The sequence below is a fragment of the Diabrotica virgifera genome, chromosome 7, assembly GCF_917563875.1.
Source record: "Diabrotica virgifera virgifera chromosome 7, PGI_DIABVI_V3a".
Taxonomy (NCBI): domain Eukaryota; kingdom Metazoa; phylum Arthropoda; class Insecta; order Coleoptera; family Chrysomelidae; genus Diabrotica; species Diabrotica virgifera.
This window is the reverse complement of record NC_065449.1, coordinates 196,079,609-196,104,207: the sequence shown is the minus strand read 5'-3', so window position 1 is coordinate 196,104,207 and position 24,599 is coordinate 196,079,609. Positions and strand designations below refer to the sequence as shown.

Sequence of the window (24,599 nt, the reverse complement as noted above, 5' to 3'; positions counted from 1 at the left end):
CTTATCTATAACTTTTAGTTCCATTTCTTTTTCCGTTTTCATTGCCGAATTCGTCATCGTTTTGTCCGCCTCTGCTTTTATTAGTTTTTTGGATTAGCTCTGTTGCTCTCTTTTTCAATTGTGCCAGTTTCCATATTCCATTTCCATATTTCATCATTTATAATGATCTTCTGGTATTTAACTTTTACAACATTAAATTAAATTAAACCGTCATTTTTATTATATATTCAAGTAGGTATTTGCAAAAAAATTTTCAAGCCGAAATATTTAAAATGGCCGTCGTGACACTCCTTCAAGCGCAGGTCCGTTTTTTAGGTGCCCAAACGGTGTACATGAAATCTCACGTCTGGGTGATCTGAAACAAAAAACAAAATATGGTTATCATCCACATAGTATTGATTATCGTCTGACGGAGGATTTTGTCGATAAAAAATTTTGGCGCCGAAAAAAAAATTCTTGAAGTTTTTTTCTATTTTTTGCCCAAATTTGATGTTATTATTGTTTATAACAATTAAACAAAAAACGATATCAAAAAAATCCTCCGTCAGACGAGAGTCAATACTATGTAGATGATAACCATATTTTGATTTTTGTATCAGATCACCCAGACGTGAGATTTCATGTACACCGTTTGGGCACCTAAATAAAAACGGACCTGCGCTTGAAGGAGTGCCACGACCGCCATTTTGAATATTTCGACTTGAAAAAGGTTTTACAAATACTTGAATATATAATAAAGATGACGGTTTAATTTAATTTAATGTACGAGTCACATTTTGTTAGAAAAAAAAATCCGGAAAATCGGCCTGTTTATTCCCTTGTCACAGTAGACTTCCCCCTTAAGCTATCATTGGAGAGTTACCTGGAAAATTTTCATATTGTCTAAAATACCTAACCCAAAAATGTCTAACAGCTCTCGTGCTAAGGAAATAATTCTAGAAAAATTATATATTTTAATAATAATTGCTATTCTGTTTGTGTAAGTAAAACCACAAATTGTAAAAACAGTATTTATTTAATAAACTCCAGGACGCGTGTCAACATTTCTGTCATCATCAGCTTGATAAAACAGGAGAAACTAAATCTAGATCTAGAATGCGCAAGAATACTATACCACTTTAAGAAAGGTCTTATTTTAAGAAATATCTCACAAACCACATTAGAGAGATAATTTTCATTATGATGTATTTTCTTTATCATTTTGTGTATATGTATTTTATATTTTCTCAATGTCAGGTTATCAGTTAATTTTTTTTAAACTGTTTTCTATTGGGATATTGATAAAATAACAAATCACAAATCATTTCCTCTATGTGTTCGACATGTAATCGTGCACATACGTACCATTAAAAAAGTCAAAGAGTGACCTATCGCCAGAACCAAACAAAAGATATCGGTCGCAGATCGTGCAAGAAGGGTCGTGGTTCTCTGTATCATAAGGACCTCTTTCTGCCACTACCGGGTGATCTATATTACCTATATACATAATCCAGGGACATAAGAAGTTGTTACTAAACTATTTTTCCTCGTGTCACAGGTTTCTTTGACTCTATATCACAACTAGAATTACTAGAAAATCTTCAACAAATTAATGACCTGTTTTGTGATCTTTCTTCAATATTATTTTTTTTCAATTTATCTTCTTTTTATGCATATAATATCAAAAAGCTCATGTAAGGTATTATAGGAATACTTACCGGCAATATTGATTTGTTGTAGTTGAGTATTAGTATAATACCTTTTTTTGTTCAAATTCTGTAGGTCTGAAGGGTCAATATGTCGGCAGACACACTTAAAGTATAATAATATTATATACACTCACCGGCACAAAATTCCGCCACCCAAAATTTTTTATTAAGTTTGGGAATCGTAGGTATAACCGTCGATTGAAATATTAATAACCGTATTAATATTTCAATCAACGGTATAACTTTATTATTTTTACTCCGATTTTCACGATTCTGGCATCAATTTGTAGGTACATGTATTGATGTCGTTTTTTATTATTCCGGTAGTCAAAAATGTTTGCTTAGATGGCATTATACGGGGTTGAATGGAAGTGTTGTATTTTCTCCTAAATTTAAAAAATTATGTGGAAAAATTGGAGGGCTGATTTCGTTTCATACTCCTTTTGTGTTATCCTGGAAGTATCACTAAGGTTCTGTTTTTTGAATTTTATCTAAATATCGCTTTTCTTGTAAGAGCTGTAAATAAAAACAATGTTTTAAAGGTTTATTTAATTAAAAATATCATGCGCACCATAATTAACAAAACAAAATTACCAACAAAACAAAACAATTTAATAGCAGGTATGTCCACCTTCTGCAGCAGCGACTTCTCGCAATCTGTTTGGCATCGAATACAGATGTGTTATCCTTGCCTGGGGAATAGCCCGATATTCCTCTACCAGGGTTATAACTGTACCAAATTTTCTGGAGGCCTAGGATAACGGCGAATACCTTTTTTAAATTTATCCCATAAATGCTCAACATGACTGAGATCTGGTCACTGGGTCTCTGGGCTGCATGAGGGTCACTCTAATCTTATCAATCCAACCTCTATTTTATGAGTCAATCAGTGTTTTTTTAGTCAACTATTTTCAATGAGAAATAAGCCACAATTTTACCAAAAAAATGATTTTATTAACGTTTCGACGCCCAAGACGGGTGTCGTTGTCAACATACAAAATAATACTGTAAAATTTTGGTAGAATTGCGGCTTATTTCCCATTGAAAATAGTTGATTATAAAAATGCCACAAGGAAATAGCTTCAGAACAAAATCAGTGTTTTTATTTACAAAAAATGGTACATCTCTTACAATAAAAAAAAATATTCGGTTAATTCAAAAAACACAGTTTTAGTGATGCCTCCGGAATAATATGACAGGACTATGAAACAAAATCAGCTCTTCCATTTTTCAACAGAATTTTTTAAAATTAGGAGAAAATACAACGCTTTCATTCACCCCTATATAATAAGTATAATGCCATGCGAGCAAAAATTTTTTGTTACCGGAATGATACCAAACTATCAATTCATGTACCTACAAACTGGTGCAAGAATCTTGAAAATCAGAGCACAAATAATAAAGTTATAAATTATTAAACTTAATAAAAAATTTTGGGTGGCTGAGTTTTGTGCAGGTGAGTGTAGTTTAATGGTTCCAATATTACATACCATCCGGAAAAGTATTGCAAACGCAGTAAAACTGGTAAAACTCTATTAAAAATCTCTAAGTGTCTGCGCGCAAGGCGTAGAAGTGCAGGCCTATGCGGAGGATAGTGTAATTGTGGTACCTAAGAGAAAAATATGGCAATAGTCTCACCATTATACTCCAAAGAACATTTATATATGATTATTGTGGTGCGACAGGGAAGCTATCTGCCAATTCTAGTAAAATATTAGTAGTCAGGTAGTCAGGTTCACAAAGAGACGGAAACTAGATAATATCTGGATGCCCGCCCTGTATGGAGAAACTGTCAAAGAGTGGAATAAGCTCAAATATCTAGGAGTAATACTAGATAAGCGACTTACATTAAACGCCTATTTGGTAAGAGTTTCCAACAAAGTAAAGCTTTCCCTTAGGACATGTCGAAACATATTATGTACTGGCTATATATAACTGTAGTCAGACCTATAATTAACTAATTACTATCAGAAGATTACCAAAGCTAACCTGAATAAGCTTCAACGACAAGCATCCTTAATCATAATAAGAGCGATGTTGGATCTGATTCGGATCGGAGAAAGTAACAAAGTAAATTTCCTCTCGGTGCCTGGACATACCGTTATTGAAGGGAACGAAAAAGTGGACCTGCTTGACAGGAGAGCGGCAAAAAACATTCATACATCCACAACCTTTCGTTGGTATAGCAAGAAACACAAGAAAAAGAACATTATCGGACTGGGTGAAACGGATGAAGCGTAACCACTGGTATGAACAAACGGGTCTCAGAGATCGGAAGGCTTTTATACATGACCCTTCATCCCAGATCCAAAAGTCTAATAGATATATACACTGCCGTCTCAAGGATTGCAAGAACAAAAACAAAATACAACTGATAGTGTGAATTGCAGATTCTATCTGGTTGATGACAAGACGCAGTTAGATAGAATAAGGCTCAATACATTTGAGCATTATCAACTCGAGTCCTACGACTTGGGAGATGTGTCACCTAAGGCCATAATAGACTAGGCCAAACTAGTTTGATTTTATTCAACAAACTTGACTTGATTTCAATATCTTTAGGTTTGACTTGAAATCAAACTTATTCAAACAGTTTAAAGTTTGAATATCATATTGCACAACGTGTTTATTTCCAATTCTAATTAAGAGCGTACCGACTTTTGTTTTGACTTAGGTATTTGGATAGGTCTGAATCTGCTACTCCGCAAATTAGTTTGTAGTTCATATTATTAAGAAGTATGTGCTTGGCTTGTTTATTACGTTCGTTTTGAAGTGTGTGCTTTGTGAAATAATATCTGAACCTGAATATTTTTCGGCTCAGAATAAGTACCAGATCAAATTGAGTCTGATCTTGAAGGTATTCCCAGTGCAAAAATTAAGAGAAAAAAATCTGCTTACTTGTATTATGTAAAAATAAAGAACAGCGTTATAAAATGACAAATAGTGAACTAATTCTTTAAGACGATATTGCAAAGTCGCAAAAAATTCATTAAACCTACTCTATCAAGAATATAATATTTTGTTGTTCTTCCATAAATTTTTTTAAGTATTACGAAACGCAATTTTTGAAGCTCTTACAACCTCTTTATCCCATCTGTATCTTTTCATCTTTTCTTGCGAATAAAGGTCCAGCGTCCAGCTATTTATTGCAAACACGTGTTACTGTCCTGGATCTGGTTAATACAAATTTTAAGGTTGTTTCATTTGAATACTATTGTCCTATTGTTACATGAGCGGAGCGTGAGGGGGCAATATAATACAATCCAGAAGTTCTATGTACAATATAAACGAAAGTTGAAAAGTTGGGAGATTGTTATTCCGTAGCTTTTTTATATAAGTTAAAAAACAATGTTACGTAACGCGCTGTTTGAACCCCCCTTCCCCCGTATAACGCGCGGTAACGTTTTACATGGCCCCCTCCCCCCAACTTGCATTACGTAATACTCGAAAGCTTCCAAACTAGATTAAATTACACTTGGTATGATAAAAAAACTTAAAACGAATTCTTTGTTTTAATCTAGTAACACTCAAATATAAAAAAGTTATATCGATAAAACGAAACTTGCCAGCAAGCAATTCTAAACATACAGGAATCATTTTCAAAAAATTTACCCTATTTTGATTATATTGGCTTCCTGTATCAAGATACTTTTTACATTGTATTATTAATTTTCTTATCTTAATTGGCAACTAATATGTCAATTTCGACAAAAAAGTATAGATATCTACTAAATAAATTATTTTTCAAACTCTTTCAAACTAGTTTGACAAACAGTTTGACTTTTCAAACCTGTACGATTGACTTGTTTGATTAAGTTTGACTTGACTTGAGTTATTTGTCAGAAAGATTGACTTGAGTTTGAATTGAAATTAAGTCAAACTCAAGTCAAGTTCAAACATTCAAGTCAAACTTGTGCAACTCTAAACTTTAACCTGGGAATGAGCCACAATAGACCTTTTAGGTCGAGTGGAAGGGTGGTTCAGCGCCCACTGATATTGAGTCTAACCATGAGCCTAACCTATCCTAAACCTATTACAAATCTAAAATGTCTGCGGATTTCAATTTGTAGCCACGTATTATTGAAGGATATTATTTTCACGGTTTGATGATCGCTTATTCTGTAAAGGTATGTATAGATATGCGCCCCGCGCACTTCGCGCCGTGTGTTAACTGCGTGTTTGTGGCGCGTTCATACCTTAATAATAGCTACCGCAAGTTAAGACGCTATAAAATCATAGACTAAGCCGCTATAGGTGAAATTTCTTAATCATTTTAGGCACGATGGGACCCTATAACTTAAATAGTAGAACCTAAAAGAAAACGTTTGAACACTGTGCCGTCACTTTTCAGTGGCACATGCGTCGACAGTGGCGCATCAAACTTTCCACTTATGGACGGGATAAATAAATTAAAAGTTAACAGAAATTACTAATAGAATTAATTTTTTTTTATTTTTTTAAGTTCTATGTGATTAACACATAGGATTCATCGTGATTTTAACCCACCACCCCTTCCCTCTGCCCCCACCATCAAAAACTTCATTTATCGTTTTTATTTTTTTTTGGTGGGATGCAATCAATTTTAAAATTTCAAAAAATTCACACGCATAGTGGAGGCTTTTATAAAACATGCCTATTTTTTTATAGATCCATAGGTAGAGTGTACATAACCTCAAAAAATTAAAAGAAATTTTTTTTTTAAAAGCGTATAACTTTTTTTGAGGAATAGCTGCCGGTCTAATTTTTTCTTAATCTTGTGTCTTTTATCAAACACTATATTTTAAATTTTTTTCAGATTTTTCCGTAAGTCTCCCCACCTTCAAAAATCCGAAAAACTGTTTTTTGGGGGTTTTGGGGGATTTTCCCTATTTTATAGACTTCATAATATATCAAATCAATTTTGTTTTTATAGGTTATATGTAACTTGAAGTAACTGAGTTCTTTAGAATATTTAAAAATCAGAAAAACACGTTCAAACCCCCCAAAACCCCCTTAAAAAACAGTTTTTTGGATTTTTGAAGGTGACCAACGTTACAGAAAAATCTGAAAAAAAATATAGTGTTTGATAAAATACACAAAACTAAGAAAAAATTAGATCTGCAGCTATCCCCAACAAAAAGTTATATACTTTTTTTCAAAAAAAAAACTTTAAAATTTTTTTGGGGTTATGTAAACTCAACCTACAGGTCTATAAAAAATAGACGTGTTTTATAAAACCCTTAACTATGCGTGTGAATTTTTTGAAATTTTAAAATTGATTGCATCCCACCAAAAAAAAATAAAATTTTTGATGGTGGGGGCAGGGAGAAGGGGGTGGTGGGTTAAAATTACGATGAATCTTATGTCTTAATCACATAAAACTTAAAAAAATGAAAAAAATTAAATTCTGGTAATTAGGGAGGGTATTTTTTAATTTATGTATCCCGTCCATAAGTGGAAAGTTTGATGCGCCACTGTAGACGCATGTGCCACTGAAAAGTGACGGCACAGTATTCAAACGTTTTCTTTTAGGTTCTACTATTTAAGTTATAGGGTCCCGTCGTGCCTAAAATGATTAAGAATTTTCACCTATAGCGGCTCTTAGTCTATCAGAATACAGTATTATAAAACTGCGCTTATCTCCCATTCGCTAATATCACCTTAGGGTCCGTTCAAGTATTACGTAAGTACGTAACACAGGTTGGGGGGAGGGGGGGTCAAACAAAAATTGCGTTACGTACTACTTGAACTCCCCATTACGGTGCGTTACAAAAGGGGGAGGGGGTCAAAAATCTTCAAAAATCGCGTTACGTAATACTTGAACGCCCCCTTAAGAAGTTATTTTTATAGATATTACATTTTAATTTTTTTGTATTTTTGTTTAAATACATAGTCTTTTTGACGTCTCTTGCACGTTAACGAGTATTGTTCGCTCGGAAATATTTTGACAGATTCATCGTTGGAAACATACAACACAAAAATTCCTACCCCTGTAATAATAACTTAAATAACCTTAGTGTAGACTTGGTATACAGTCGAACCCGCTTATTGGAATAGCCTTCGTGCCAAGAAAAAGTATTCCTATAACCGGGATATTCTAATAACCGATCATTTGTGGCTACCAAAAACGTTTCGAAGCCTTAAATTTCTATTCCTTAAACCGAGATATTCTTATATCCGGTATTCTAATAAGCGGGTTCGACTGTATTTAAAAAAGAAGAACAATCATGAATAATGGGAGTGTGTATATTCATTAATGAATTGCCATTAAAAAATTTTTATTTGTAATTACCAATCAATAAAATTTCAAAAATTTGTTTTAATTGATGCAGTTTTGTTGTGTTAATAAACTGCACGTATCTCAATATGTTTTTGTTTAAATTTTGACTACGATGATGCAGTTTTGTTGTGTTAATAAACTGCACGTACATATTTTTTTGTTTAAACTTTGGCTACGAGCGTACGAGCACGTAATGATTGGTTGTATAGTAATTTGCAGCCAATGCCAATCAGTCAAGAGTGAACCAACATAGCCAAAAATAATTTTATTACTATATTTACTAGACAGTTACGACAGAGATAGTCGAAACGAGTATAAAATTAGATAATATTTAACTAAAGCGCACTGTTATTCGGTTAAAAAATTTTTGAGCTAATTTCCGTACTTTAGAACATTGTAACTTAGAATCTGTTTGGTTTTACACTTTTATCCACAAATTTCAGTATTTAACTAGCCATATTTGACTAAAAGCTCTTTTCACCCTGTAAACCACGAACCAGTACCACAGGCACCCGTTGTACACGAACCCGAGGACCAGGCGCGGCGACCAACCGGCCCATAAATCTAAGTATGCCGTGGACATCCCAGCACGGTGCAGAATCAAGTAGCCTCGTATCGCACATCTTCTCACAAAACAATGTCAACTGGGGTCATAGGCGTGCTCTATTGAAAAAAAAAAAGTATCTGCTGCACACTTCGATTTTTCTTCCGTACACTTTTTATTTTTGTTCTAAGATATGGCATGGGAACAGCAATTTCGTTGTCTTAAATCTGTGACTTGTTTTCAAATTACTTTTGGTCTCAAAAGTCACTCAAATTGTGCATATAAGGGAAAATGAAGGAAAAACTTACCAAATGTTCTTGTTACAAAATCAATTGAAACCGTGAGGGTATCGAGTTCAGAACTCCAAAATTTTTTTTGGAGTACCTATTGAAATACAAATTGAATTTTTTTTGCGCATTGTAGTATTTTAGTTTTTTTTTTTGGAAAAATGAGTAAAACCGTAAAGATATTAAGTATCGAGTTCAAAACTCCAAAAGATTTTTCCAAAAGTATTTAAAAGAAATATAATGTACAGTCCGTCCAATATACAATATCCCGCTGCACGTCATTATCGACGTCAGAGATATAAGGTGACATTGTTGCCCAATTACAAAAAATTCTTGAATTCATTTTAAATCAAATATATCACATATTTTTTGCGGAAGTGGAATACAACAAAACAAATTAATATTCAATGTAAATAAATAAAAACTTTAGAAATAGAAAACAAGAATTAAGTTATAATCTTACGTTAAAATAAATAACAAAAACAATAAATATAATAAAACAAATACTTATAGTAAAGAATAAAAACAAATATAAAGTGTCAAGTTTATTCGATCGCAGTTGTAATCCGAACAAGTTTGCTTTATAAAAACGCTTTATATTCCACTTAACGCTATACAAATTAAATGAAACAAGTTAGGGTATGTTTCTTTAAATGTACCTACATTAATAGAAATCTTCCAATATTATTTATACGCGTATATATTAAAATATGTCTAGTGGCTGTAATTCCAGTGTACTCGGCTAAATGATTCTAAAAATGAACAGATCTACCGCCTAAATATTTCGTGTTCCTATCATGTGACGTCAGGGGTTATGACGCGGATGACGTGCAACGGTAAGTATATTGGACGGACTGTATGTGACATTTTTGAAAAGATAGTTGAACGACGTTTAAAATGATTTGTCACTTAAATCTCCTTTCCATTAAAAATTTTGGGGGCTGTGTCCGCCCCCGTTAGAGGCATGATGTAAAGTTGAAAAATGGTCTACAAATTGTCTCCCTTATAAATAAATTTGACGTGTTTTGTATATTTTTAGATTTTCTATAGGGACCAAATTATAGAGGGTGGTACCTTTTCAAATTGACACACTGAATATCTAACCTAGTACTAATGTATATAATAAAAATTTGATTTTTGTTACAGATATGTCAAGGGGAGATTCTTGGTCTGGGAGAATGTGTTGTCCTCTACCTCATAGTGAGAGTTGTAGACGTGCTTGTATAACAGCAACATCTAATTTTGATCTGGCCAAAGGATGTCGACAAAGTGACGAGATTGCTTTTTTTAGTTGTTTGGAGAGACAAGAAGGTAGGAAAATCTGATTGTTAGGGTTAGAATACATACATTTGCTGACACGAATATAAAACTCGATCTATAAGATTTGACAATTAATATAAACAGAAAGGATTTGTTTTGTAATTCACAGAATACAACTCGTATATTACTAAACAAAAAAAAAACAAAACATATTAGTTGTAGTTTGTCCCTGATGAAGTTAAAAAAATAAAGAAGCAGCGAAATATCGAATTTAAGAAATAAATATAGTTTCAATTTAAGCCGCAGACTGCACTCCCGACATTTTGACACTATTCCAATATAGTATGTAGTGTTATACTCGTATAAGATAATTGCACGGTCCAATATATTTATACACTACTATTTTTTCAGTAAATATTGTAACGTTTTTTACTATTTTATTTTAGCTGGAGCCGACTGTTGCAACAATGCAAGGACCGACGACTGCAAGTCAGCTTGCGTGGATCTATTTCGTCGAGAATTGTCTCCAACTAAGTTACAAAGGCAAAAAGTAAAAGACTATTGTGAAAACGACAGTCCCAGAGTTACCGATTGCGTTAAGGACCTGATTAAAGTTACTCCAGTCAAAAACATCCATAAACGTAAGTAGAAACAATTGCATAGCTAACAACACGTCAGCATAATATCAATAAAACTCACAAACATCGTTTTCATTCGAACACTACGACCATTAAAGTGCAACATTATCAAAGTTTTCTATGATACTTTATTAGGTTTTTACTTGAGATATCCCAAGCTGGAAACACAAATCATCCGTGCATGCTGCATCAAGTTATATACATGTAGCGTCGGTAGTATTTCAACGGCGAAGATCCTAGTCTTTTAAGACGGAGCACACGCCTTCGATTCTCATCACCAACAACTGCATTTTCGTTATATATATATATATATATATATATATATATATATATATATATATATATATATATATATATATATATATATATATATGTGCAAAAAGAATAAAGCTTCTAGCAAAGCTTGCAATTGCTTTTATGAATTAAAACGCCATAATACATGGCATTGGAGCACAAATTCATCAAAACTCTTTCTCGATTTAACTGGTACCAATAGACTGATATATCGATATTTCAAGGTCTCCCTCTCATCAGTCAGTCGAGCTGGTACTACAAATTAAATCACGGAAGTTTCTCTGAACGTCTCCAAAAATTTCGCCACTCTAGTGGCAGCTTACAGAGGCGCCATCTCTTTTGATGGCAGGTAACGAAGACGATTTATAATACCGTCTCCTATCCTCTGAGCTATCGGAATGTGCAAAAAGAATAAAGCTTCTAGCAAAGCTTGCAATTGCTTTTATGAATTAAAACGCCATAATACATGGCATTGGAGCACAAATTCATCAAAACTTTCTCGATTTAACTGGTACCAATAGACTGATATATCGATATTTCAAGGTCTCCCTCTCATCAGTCAGTCGAGCTGGTACTACAAATTAAATCACGGAAGTTTCTCTGAACGTCTCCAAAAATTTTTTCGCCACTCTAGTGGCAGCTTACAGAGGCGCCATCTCTTTTGATGGCAGGTAACGAAGACGATTTATAATACCGTCTCCTATCCTCTGAGCTATCGGAATGTGCAAAAAGAATAAAGCTTCTAGCAAAGCTTGCAATTGCTTTTATGAATTAAAACGCCATAATACATGGCATTGGAGCACAAATTCATCAAAACTTTCTCGATTTAACTGGTACCAATAGACTGATATATCGATATTTCAAGGTCTCCCTCTCATCAGTCAGTCGAGCTGGTACTACAAATTAAATCACGGAAGTTTCTCTGAACGTCTCCAAAAATTTCGCCACTCTAGTGGCAGCTTACAGAGGCGCCATCTCTTTTGATGGCAGGTAACGAAGACGATTTATAATACCGTCTCCTATCCTCTGAGCTATCGGAATGTGCAAAAAGAATAAAGCTTCTAGCAAAGCTTGCAATTGCTTTTATGAATTAAAACGCCATAATACATGGCATTGGAGCACAAATTCATCAAAACTTTCTCGATTTAACTGGTACCAATAGACTGATATATCGATATTTCAAGGTCTCCCTCTCATCAGTCAGTCGAGCTGGTACTACAAATTAAATCACGGAAGTTTCTCTGAACGTCTCCAAAAATTTCGCCACTCTAGTGGCAGCTTACAGAGGCGCCATCTCTTTTGATGGCAGGTAACGAAGACGATTTATAATACCGTCTCCTATCCTCTGAGCTATCGGAATGTGCAAAAAGAATAAAGCTTCTAGCAAAGCTTGCAATTGCTTTTATGAATTAAAACGCCATAATACATGGCATTGGAGCACAAATTCATCAAAACTTTCTCGATTTAACTGGTACCAATAGACTGATATATCGATATTTCAAGGTCTCCCTCTCATCAGTCAGTCGAGCTGGTACTACAAATTAAATCACGGAAGTTTCTCTGAACGTCTCCAAAAATTTCGCCACTCTAGTGGCAGCTTACAGAGGCGCCATCTCTTTTGATGGCAGGTAACGAAGACGATTTATAATACCGTCTCCTATCCTCTGAGCTATCGGAATGTGCAAAAAGAATAAAGCTTCTAGCAAAGCTTGCAATTGCTTTTATGAATTAAAACGCCATAATACATGGCATTGGAGCACAAATTCATCAAAACTTTCTCGATTTAACTGGTACCAATAGACTGATATATCGATATTTCAAGGTCTCCCTCTCATCAGTCAGTCGAGCTGGTACTACAAATTAAATCACGGAAGTTTCTCTGAACGTCTCCAAAAATTTCGCCACTCTAGTGGCAGCTTACAGAGGCGCCATCTCTTTTGATGGCAGGTAACGAAGACGATTTATAATACCGTCTCCTATCCTCTGAGCTATCGGAATGTGCAAAAAGAATAAAGCTTCTAGCAAAGCTCAGAGATAGCTCAGAGGATAGGAGACGGTATTATAAATCGTCTTCGTTACCTGCCATCAAAAGAGATGGCGCCTCTGTAAGCTGCCACTAGAGTGGCGAAATTTTTGGAGACGTTCAGAGAAACTTCCGTGATTTAATTTGTAGTACCAGCTCGACTGACTGATGAGAGGGAGACCTTGAAATATCGATATATCAGTCTATTGGTACCAGTTAAATCGAGAAAGTTTTGATGAATTTGTGCTCCAATGCCATGTATTATGGCGTTTTAATTCATAAAAGCAATTGCAAGCTTTGCTAGAAGCTTTATTCTTTTTGCACATTCCGATAGCTCAGAGGATAGGAGACGGTATTATAAATCGTCTTCGTTACCTGCCATCAAAAGAGATGGCGCCTCTGTAAGCTGCCACTAGAGTGGCGAAATTTTTGGAGACGTTCAGAGAAACTTCCGTGATTTAATTTGTAGTACCAGCTCGACTGACTGATGAGAGGGAGACCTTGAAATATCGATATATCAGTCTATTGGTACCAGTTAAATCGAGAAAGTTTTGATGAATTTGTGCTCCAATGCCATGTATTATGGCGTTTTAATTCATAAAAGCAATTGCAAGCTTTGCTAGAAGCTTTATTCTTTTTGCACATTCCGATAGCTCAGAGGATAGGAGACGGTATTATAAATCGTCTTCGTTACCTGCCATCAAAAGAGATGGCGCCTCTGTAAGCTGCCACTAGAGTGGCGAAATTTTTGGAGACGTTCAGAGAAACTTCCGTGATTTAATTTGTAGTACCAGCTCGACTGACTGATGAGAGGGAGACCTTGAAATATCGATATATCAGTCTATTGGTACCAGTTAAATCGAGAAAGTTTTGATGAATTTGTGCTCCAATGCCATGTATTATGGCGTTTTAATTCATAAAAGCAATTGCAAGCTTTGCTAGAAGCTTTATTCTTTTTGCACATTCCGATAGCTCAGAGGATAGGAGACGGTATTATAAATCGTCTTCGTTACCTGCCATCAAAAGAGATGGCGCCTCTGTAAGCTGCCACTAGAGTGGCGAAATTTTTGGAGACGTTCAGAGAAACTTCCGTGATTTAATTTGTAGTACCAGCTCGACTGACTGATGAGAGGGAGACCTTGAAATATCGATATATCAGTCTATTGGTACCAGTTAAATCGAGAAAGTTTTGATGAATTTGTGCTCCAATGCCATGTATTATGGCGTTTTAATTCATAAAAGCAATTGCAAGCTTTGCTAGAAGCTTTATTCTTTTTGCACATTCCGATAGCTCAGAGGATAGGAGACGGTATTATAAATCGTCTTCGTTACCTGCCATCAAAAGAGATGGCGCCTCTGTAAGCTGCCACTAGAGTGGCGAAATTTTTGGAGACGTTCAGAGAAACTTCCGTGATTTAATTTGTAGTACCAGCTCGACTGACTGATGAGAGGGAGACCTTGAAATATCGATATATCAGTCTATTGGTACCAGTTAAATCGAGAAAGTTTTGATGAATTTGTGCTCCAATGCCATGTATTATGGCGTTTTAATTCATAAAAGCAATTGCAAGCTTTGCTAGAAGCTTTATTCTTTTTGCACATTCCGATAGCTCAGAGGATAGGAGACGGTATTATAAATCGTCTTCGTTACCTGCCATCAAAAGAGATGGCGCCTCTGTAAGCTGCCACTAGAGTGGCGAAATTTTTGGAGACGTTCAGAGAAACTTCCGTGATTTAATTTGTAGTACCAGCTCGACTGACTGATGAGAGGGAGACCTTGAAATATCGATATATCAGTCTATTGGTACCAGTTAAATCGAGAAAGTTTTGATGAATTTGTGCTCCAATGCCATGTATTATGGCGTTTTAATTCATAAAAGCAATTGCAAGCTTTGCTAGAAGCTTTATTCTTTTTGCACATTCCGATAGCTCAGAGGATAGGAGACGGTATTATAAATCGTCTTCGTTACCTGCCATCAAAAGAGATGGCGCCTCTGTAAGCTGCCACTAGAGTGGCGAAATTTTTGGAGACGTTCAGAGAAACTTCCGTGATTTAATTTGTAGTACCAGCTCGACTGACTGATGAGAGGGAGACCTTGAAATATCGATATATCAGTCTATTGGTACCAGTTAAATCGAGAAAGTTTTGATGAATTTGTGCTCCAATGCCATGTATTATGGCGTTTTAATTCATATATATATATATATATATATATATATATATATATATATATATATATATATATATATATATATATATATATATATATAATAAGCGAGTCTTCTACAGCTGTCGCCGCTTCTCGCATCCTAATCTCCAGCGATTTCTGCCGAAGCAATCTTCAGTTTTTAAGTCTCTGGCGGTCATTGCATCTTCGACATCTTCTCTCCAGGATCGTCTTGGTCTACCTCGTTTTCTTCTTGTGGGTGGAGTCCATTTTTCTATTTTTTTCGGCCATCTATTTTCAGGCATTCTCTGAAGGTGTCCATACCAGTTAAGTCTTTTGGCTTCGATTGTGTCTATTATATCTAGATCGATTTCCATTTGTCTCCTAATATCTTCGTTTCTCACCCTATCAAGTCTAGTGAGTCGGCAACATCGTCTCCAATAGTTCATTTCCACCGCCTTGATTTTTGACTTGTTTCTTTGGTTGATTTCCCAGAGTTCAGCGCCGTACAACCCAATACTTTCTGTTATTGTTTTATACATTCTTCTTTTATTTTCTTTTGTTATTTTATTACTCCACAATAGTCCGTGTAGCTGTCTGGTGGCTGATCTTGCTTGGCCAATCCTGGAATGTATTTCGTCGTTACTCCCTGCTTTTGAAGATATTTGGACTCCTAAGTATTTGAAGACTTCTGTTGGATTTATAGTTCCCATTTCAATTTGTAGGCGTTCTGGTGTTTCTCCTACAACTAAGTACTCGGTTTTTTGTATATTAATTGTAAGGCCCCACTTAGTGTACTCCTCTTCCAGTTTTCTGAGCATATAGTCTATATCACTCTCGTCTTCAGCTAGAATGGCTTGGTCGTCAGCGAAGTGTATTGTGTACAATCTATCGTCATCGATTGGGATGCCCATATTGCAGCACTTTCTTCTCCACAGTGAGAGTGCCTCATTTAAATATATTTTAAAGAGTGTAGGTGCTATGCAGCAGCCTTGCTTTAGGCCCTTACTAATAGGAATTTCTCTCGTTAATTTGTTTCCAGTTTTAATGTTTACCATCATATTTTTGTAAAGCTGTTGTACTGCTTATATATTTTTTTGCTTATTCCTTGTTTTTCCATTGCTATCCAGAGCATTGAAAGTGGTACACTATCGTATGCCTTTGTCAGATCAATAAAAACTATATGGGTGGAAAGGTTGTGGGCTAATCTTTTCTCAATAACTTGCTTTAGAGAAGATATGCTGTCCATACAGGATCTGCCTGCACGAAAGCCATTTTGTTCTTCTACATCTGTCATCTCTTTTTCAATTTTATTTTTTATTATTTTTCCATAGAGTCTTGAGAGTGAGTTTATGACACTAAGCCCCCTGTAGTTTGAACAATTTTTTCTATCTCCTTTTTTGTATATATTGTTAATATGTGCTTTTGTCCACTCATGTGGTAAATCATGACCTTTATAGAATAAGGTGAAAACATACGCAAGTAATTCTCGTAATACTTGTGGGCTGTGTTTTAGTAATTCGTTCGGTATTCCTTGTGGTCCGCATGACTTTCGATTTTTTAGAGTTCGTATTGCATTCTCGACTTCCTGTACTGTTATTTCATCGTCTTCATCGTATTCTACTTCATATGTTGTTGTACTGATGTTCGTGAATTGCGGTCTTGTTTCAGTCAAAAGTTGCGAGTAATGTTCGATCCAAGATCTTTCTTCTATTAAATCTATTCTACTAGTCTCTTTTCTATTTGTTCTCAGATTTTTTATCGTTTTCCATGCTTCTCTTGATCTTGTTGACCCTATATATTTGTTGAGCTCTTCGCATTTACTTTCCCAGGAATTATTTTTTGCTTTCGTTACTAGATTTTTTACTTCTCTGTTTGATCTTGCATACGTTCGTCTATCATCTGGGTCATTTTCGTTATAAAAAATGATAACGAGCTGCCACCGTTCTTCGGAAGGCAACTAAAGTCGTCAGTCCCCCTGGGCATCGACACTAGTTACCTGAAATAGGCTTAAAGATGCAGTTGGCGCTGGAACAATCCGAAATTATCTGCCCAGCAAAAATGCCATACGATATTATTATTTTTAATACATCTTCTATAAACCTAAGCTGGCAACTTTGGCTTGCCAAAGATTACGTTGGAGTAACTGGCCAAGGGGTGCATGTAAATGGTAGGGGAGCAAAGTATGCTAAATGTGCAGTCACTCGAGCGCTTTGGAGACCTATTGGGTTGTGAAGAGTAGGTCCTAAAACCAAAAAAAGTTAAGTAACATTTTCCATTTTAGTGGGCGCTTGCCATTTTTTAATTTAATTTTCCATTTCCCACAATCGTTTTTTCCGATTATAACGCCATCTATACATAATTCGACAAAATGTTTCAAATAAAAGTTACTTATTTTTTCGTAAGGAATCCAAATCTGCAATAAAAAATGGGGGCTCCTATTTAAGATTTTAAAGTAACCCCATACCCCACCGTGTTTGGTGCCATTCGATAGATTTTAAAAAAATAATAAATAAGTGTATTTTACAGTTTTTCGATCTGATGTTCATTTCGCGAAATATCGCGGGATTCGTATTTAAAATATTAAATTTACCCCCCACCCCTCTCCGTGGGAAGTCGTGTTTGGTATCATTCGATAGATTTTTAAAAATGTTGAACACATAGTTTTTAGTTTTTTGATCTGTCATTCATTTCGCGAAATATTCGCTTTTTTCTTGTGAAATTTTGGGACCCGCCCATTTCCTTACGCCCGGCTCAAATCAACAGATTTTTTAAATATACACTCTTTTGCATGTACTTAACTTACCTTATCTTAATCTGACAATTTCGAGTTTTTTTAAGGATATATTTTTTTTTTCGGCCCCCCTTAACGAACTCCCCTGTGTTAAGAGCCAATATATGGTAGAGATACATCTGCAGGGTACCAGGTTTCTCCCCATATGATAATCTGACGCGCTCGAGTAACTGCAAAAATCCCCGCTTGGGCTCCCCTACCATAAACTTTCAAGGCTAATGTTTGCCTATATCTACTGGACAAACTCTAAAATTTTATGGTGTTGCATTCGCACACTACTTAATATCCAATACTTACTCTATATGTATATAATAGTAACGAGCATTTAATGATGGTCATTATGAAGCGAGTATGAGGGATACGAAACGAGCCGTATGCGGCGAGTTTCGTATAAAGTACGAGCTTCATAATGATAATTAAATGCAAGTTGTATACACTATTTTTTCTATGATCATTTACAACAAAAAATATATTCAAATTTATTAATTTTGTGACGCAAACAAATTAAGTTGTTTGTCAGTTTGACAGTTCCTTTACATAGGGCTTTTCATTCACAGTCATTTGTTTCGAGCTTCTGTCATGTGTCACATAATATTAATATATCTACGTCATACGTTATTGGTATATAACAATGGTACAAACCAGAGACGTATGACGTAGATATATTAATATTATGTGACACATGACAGAAGATCGAAACAAATGACAATCGATCAAAAGCCCTATATTGAGAACTATCAAAGCGTATGTATTTGATTCGCCATTGGTCACTGCCCGTATACCACCTTTATCGCGAATGCCATATCGCGATTTTATTGGTTAAATATCTTAATGAAAATCTGTATCATAATGAAGTTCATTATGATACAGGTAGTGACATCATAATAATTGATATATTATAGTATGAGAATAGAGAAAATATAATAATCTTTGTCATTCTCTTACAGATATTCATTGCTGTGATAAATCAAATATTATAAAATGTAGAGAATCTTGTAAAAAAGTACTATCAACAAAGACAACCATACAAGAAATCATCGACGGCCTTCAACTTGGTGGTTGTGGTTTACCTATGCCACAGGTAGGGTATTTTTTTGTATTTGATACATCTTTTTCGTCTTCTTTTTTCATAACCAGTTTATTTCATTTTTTAATTTTAGTATTTATTTTAATACCTTATTTTTTTAGGAATATTTTTGGCAGTGTTTTCTTCAACCAGATGCTGGATCTTTACCAAATTCAGTAAAAGTATCAAGGATAGACAAAGTAGGAATTGATAGTGCCAAGTGGCACTGTTGTCAAAAAGCGAGCTCCTCACAATGTACCAGACTTTGCTCAAAAACCTTCACTAAGTTTTGGGCAACCTCATGGGATGAGTTTAGAAATAAATGCCTTTCCCAAGTATCTGAAGAAAATCTAAGGTCTTGTATTGATGAAGGTAAGAAATATAGACGCAATTTTGTAATTTTTTATAAATTGTATTTATCAAGTTTTGAATATGAAGCGCAATACGTCGGACTTGAGTCGACTGGTAACTTTTGATGAATACATGATACACTACTACACATCAGAGAGCAGAATGAGGCATGACTGTGGATTAAACCCTGCAAAGTTTTCGTAAGCGGACAAGAGTGACTCATTGGGTCGGAAAGGTTATGGCCAGTGTATTTTGAAATACAAATGACATAATCTTGATTGACTATCTTAAGATATGGGCGGCTGAAACCAAAACTCACCAACACGTCTAGCCAGCGTGGTATTTTAAGGCTAAATACCCCTCATGAAAATGTCAGTTGAAAACAAGCAAATGCCCCAGGCAAGTAGGAAATTATCTCTCAGACTCTTGCACTAATAAAATATCAGTCTGTCCCATGGATTCGGATTCTGGGGGACAAACAATTGACAAAGACAGGAAAAAGTTACCCGAATAAAACGACACTTTATATAGGAACATATTATAATGCACGTTCCCTACTAACCGACGAAAGAATTACTGAACTTGAGTGCGAACTAGAAAACATAAAGTGGGACATAGTCGGTCTCAGCGAAGACAGAAGACGTGGCGAACAATTAATTAAACTAAAATCCGTACACAGTTTTTACCTTGCAGGTGACGACAATAATTCCTTAGGAGGAACCGGCTTCGTTATACACAAGCGTCTTCAAACAAGTATCACTAAAAAAATTTTTAACAAGAGTGATTTGTCTTACTCTCAAATTGAATACAAGGTATAATATGAAAATAATACAGGTTTATGCACCAACACTGAAAATCAATAAAGCTAAGACAAAAATAATGGTGGTCGACAGATTTGACACTATTCAACTGACTAACATATTACAGGAATACCAGATCGTAAACACCTTTGTCTATCTCGGGCCTAGTATAACTAACGATGGTAACTGTGAAACAGAAGTTCGGAGACGTATTGGTATGGCAAAAAATGCGATGAGTCGCCTAACTAAAGTTTGGAAAGACAGATCTATCTCTCAAAATATCAAGATGAGACTGGTGAATGCCCTTGCATGTATTCTCAATATTTCTATACGGAGCAGAGACTTGGACTCTTCGCGCATGCGAGCGCCAAAAAATTGATGCCTTTGCGATGTGGTGCTGGAGAAGAATGCTGCGCATACCTTGGACAGCTCATAGGACAAACGTTTCCATTCTAAACCAACCCAATATTAAAAAAAGGCTGTCCACATTATGTCTGCAACGAATTCTGCAATTCTTTGGTCACGTGGTTCGCAGAGGTGACGACAGTTTGGAGAGATTAATTGTTTCTGGAAACGTTCCGGGGGGAAGATCAAGAGGACGATCACCAACTAGATGGTCTGACCAAATAAATCATTCAGCTGGAAACTCATTCTGCGAAGCTCTTAGAGCAGCTGAAGATAGAGACCAATGGAGAAACATTGTTAGGAATATTGGAAGAAATCACGATCCTCAGTAATGGGGAAACGACAGGAGAGAGAGATACACCAACAACAGGCCATGATGAAGAAGAAGTGGATCTATTCTATGATGATATCGAAGCTGCTCTTAAAGACAACCAAGGACATTTTACTTTTATATGTGCTGATTTTAATGCCAAAATAGGAATGAAATCCAACCCTACAGAAACGCCACTGGGAAACTTTGGCTTGCTGCAAACAGGAACTATTTCAAATGAACAGTTTTTTCAAAAAAAAACCACAGAGAAGATGGACATGGCAAAGTCCTAATGGAAAAACTCAAAACGAAATAGATTTTATTATCACTGACAAAAAAGACACAGTTAAAGACATTACGGTTCTAAACAGATTTGTTAACAGTAGCGATCATAGAATGGTACTAGGTAAAATACAAATAAGCTTAAAGAAGGAGAGGTATAAGATGATTAAAAAGAAGAACAAATCAAAACCATGGATGAAACCATCAGATGTAGATAGTCAGATGTAGTAGCAATGTATTTCATACATACTTAGCAGTCCTGAAGCAGAAAGTAATGTAAACAACTTAAATAATAAACTAACAAATACCTTACTGGAAAGTCAAAACAAGTTCTGTCCTAGAACTCAAAAAGAAGAGAAGATCAGCCAAAATACCAGGCAACTAATGCAGAAAAGGAAAGAAATGAGAAGCGACACGGAAACTAAAGCTAACGAACTAGATACAAAAATTAAATAAAGAAATATCCAAAGCTACTAGACAAGACACTCGAAAATACAACCAAGAACAAACGAACATACTATTGACAACAATAGAAGTATGAAAGTATTGAGAAGACTAAGAACGGGGACAAGGCAGATAATAAAGATTAAAGATAGAAATGGTCATCTTACAACCAACAGAGAGGAAACCCTTAAAATAGTTGAATACTTCTACAAATTCCTGTATACAAGCCAACACAAAGTAAATAGCAAAGAAGATCCAGTACCAGAAATACTAACAAGGAAAAAGGGCATTGTCAACCAAGCATTAGAACTGCTACCGGAAATCACAACAAACGAAATAAAACTAGCCCTAAGAAAAGCTAAGAATAACAAATCTTTAGGCGAAGACTGTGTAGTTACTGATGCAATCAAAATCGGAGGCACTTGTCTTCTTAAGAAAATACAAAACCTTTTTAACATGTGCCTTTTAGATTTTAGATACTAATATACCGGACGCATGGCACAATACTGAAGTAATTCTATTGTACAAAAGAGGAGATCCCCATGAATTAGAAAATTACAGACGTATAAGCCTTCTTAGTCACTTATACAAACTCCTTACAAGAATAGTAACGAATCGTCTTGAGAAAAAACTTGATTTCTACCAGCTAATGGAGCAGGCGGGATTTCGTACCATACTTGGAACAAATGATCACCTACAGAGCATCAAAACGGTAATAGAAAGCACTATCGAATACAATCGGCCACTCGTTTTGGCTTTTGTAGATTTCCATAAAGCCTTTGACACGGTAGAATTTGACAAAATTCTGGAAGCACTACAAGCATGCCCCATTGACTACCGATACATAAGGTTAATTTACAATACATACAAGAACGCAACTATGTCGGTGAAACTACATAAAAACACGGACCATATCCCAATCGGCAGAGAAGTTCGACAGGGCGATACCTTATCGCCTAAACCAGCGATACTCGACCTTTTTATTTCCTGGGCCACATAGTAGCTATTGTCACAGTTTGCGGGCCGCAATCAAGATGAAGTAGTATACAGGATGTTTCATTGGGAAACGGAAATACTTGAATGGTGAATAGAGGTAAATGAGGCTGTTCTAGACATACTAAATTTATTGCTCCACCGACTTTATAACCGAGTTACAGGGTGTTTTATCGATTTTGCTCATTTCTTTCTGGACCCATAAGTTAAGAACCACCTTATATATTTTTTGATATTTGGTACACATATGTCATATTTAGAACCCAAACCACCCAACTACTAATCACATGAAAAATCCAGGTCCGAATTAAACAAAATTATAAATCCATTGTGACCTTGAAACAACATGCTGTATATTGAAATTTTCAAAACCCGTTTGCACATTTGAAAAGAGCTTTAATGGATCTTCCATTTTTTGCGCAGACAATTCAATGATTTTAATTTTCAAATTATGTCGAAATATTTAAGAACTTAAACTTTCAAAACAAAAACTTCGATATAATTTCAAAATTAATGTCATTAAATTGTCTGCGCAAAATATTATTGCTAGCAATTAAACTTAGTTTTGCTCTGTTCAAATGTGCAGACGAATTTTGAAAATTTTAATATACAGGGTGTTGTTTCAAGGTCACAATTATTTAAAAAAAATTTTTTTGTTAATACGGACCTGAATTTTTCTTGTGATTACTAAATGGGTCATTGCAATGTAGTAAATAAGTATTGATTATTTTTAAAATGAGTATTTGTCCATTAAATTTAATAATTTATTATTGAAAGTTAATAATACCTTACTTTTTAATCAGAGTTTTTAAAAATTTCAATATAATTTAAAATTAGTCATTAAATTGTCTGCCTCACTCCCAAACACGCCTCAAACACATCGGCACACTATCAAATAATTTGAAAAAACACGTGAAATTTGACAAATAATTTGATCACAGGGCCCTTTAGTTAGCCTTCGGGCTGCATAAAAAACGCTTATAGGGCCGCAGGTTGAGTATCACTGGCCTAAACTGTTTAACGCAGTACTATAATATGCTTGTAAAAAACTTAACTGAGAAGAGCGAGGCCTGAATATTGACGGTAGAAGCTTAACAAATTTGAAATTCGCAGACGACATAGTTTTATTCTCTGACAACCTCAAGGAAATATGTGCAATGCTACAGGAACTTCAGTTAGTGTGTACCTGTGTAGGTCTTAAAATAAACATCTCCAAAACAAAATTCATGACAAACCTTAAACCTAGTACCTAGCGGAAATATCAACATTGGAGACAACGAAGTAGAGCTAGTGGAAAAATACATATACCTTGGACACGAAATAAAGATCACAAGAGACAACCAAACATGCGAACTACGAAGAATAAACCTAGCATGGGCACATGGGCAGCCTATCGAAAACTCAAAGACATCTTTAAAAGCGAGATACCAATTTCTTTAAAACGTAAAACATTTGACCAATGTGTGTTGCCTGTGATGACTTATGGTGCCGAAACTTTGACATTGACAGCTACAACTTCTAAAAGGCTGCAAATAGCTCAGAGGAAAATGGAAAGGTCAATGCTGAGTATATCGCTTCGTGACCGAGTTAGAAATGAAGACTTAAGACGAAGAACAGGAGTTATCGATGTAATTTCCCGAATTGCCACCCTGAAATGGAACTGGGCCGGACACGTCGCCCGAATCAGTGATGTGAGGTGGACGAAGAGATTACTTGAGTGGAGGCCGAGATTAGACAAAAGAAGTAGAGGAAGACCACCTACTCGTTGGACTGACGATCTCTAGAAAATGTCAAGAAATTGGATGCAAAGTGCTCAAAATAGAGAACAATGGACAAAAATGAAGGAGGCCTATGTCCAGCAGTGGACGTAAAGGGCTGGATGATGATCTTAAAAAAAGGAGGACTATCAATAGCTAATCTTATTGTACATTAGTGGACAACTTGAAGCACGAACTCAGTCAAAATCGGCCCTATATGCAGAAGAAGAGAGTAT

At 35.4% G+C, this 24,599-nt stretch overlaps 1 protein-coding gene across 1 annotated transcript in view; it reads left to right on the top strand.

The window, feature by feature from the left end:
* The window catches only part of LOC114332297 (reversion-inducing cysteine-rich protein with Kazal motifs), a 408,801-nt gene that overhangs the window by 348,865 nt on the left and 35,337 nt on the right, over positions 1-24,599 (top strand). The window contains exons 5-8 of the mRNA XM_050656164.1: positions 9,925-10,089; positions 10,485-10,679; positions 18,903-19,036; positions 19,144-19,393. Of these exons, the coding sequence (XP_050512121.1) occupies positions 9,925-10,089; positions 10,485-10,679; positions 18,903-19,036; positions 19,144-19,393 (744 nt within the window). The remainder of the gene's footprint in view (positions 1-9,924; positions 10,090-10,484; positions 10,680-18,902; positions 19,037-19,143; positions 19,394-24,599) is intronic.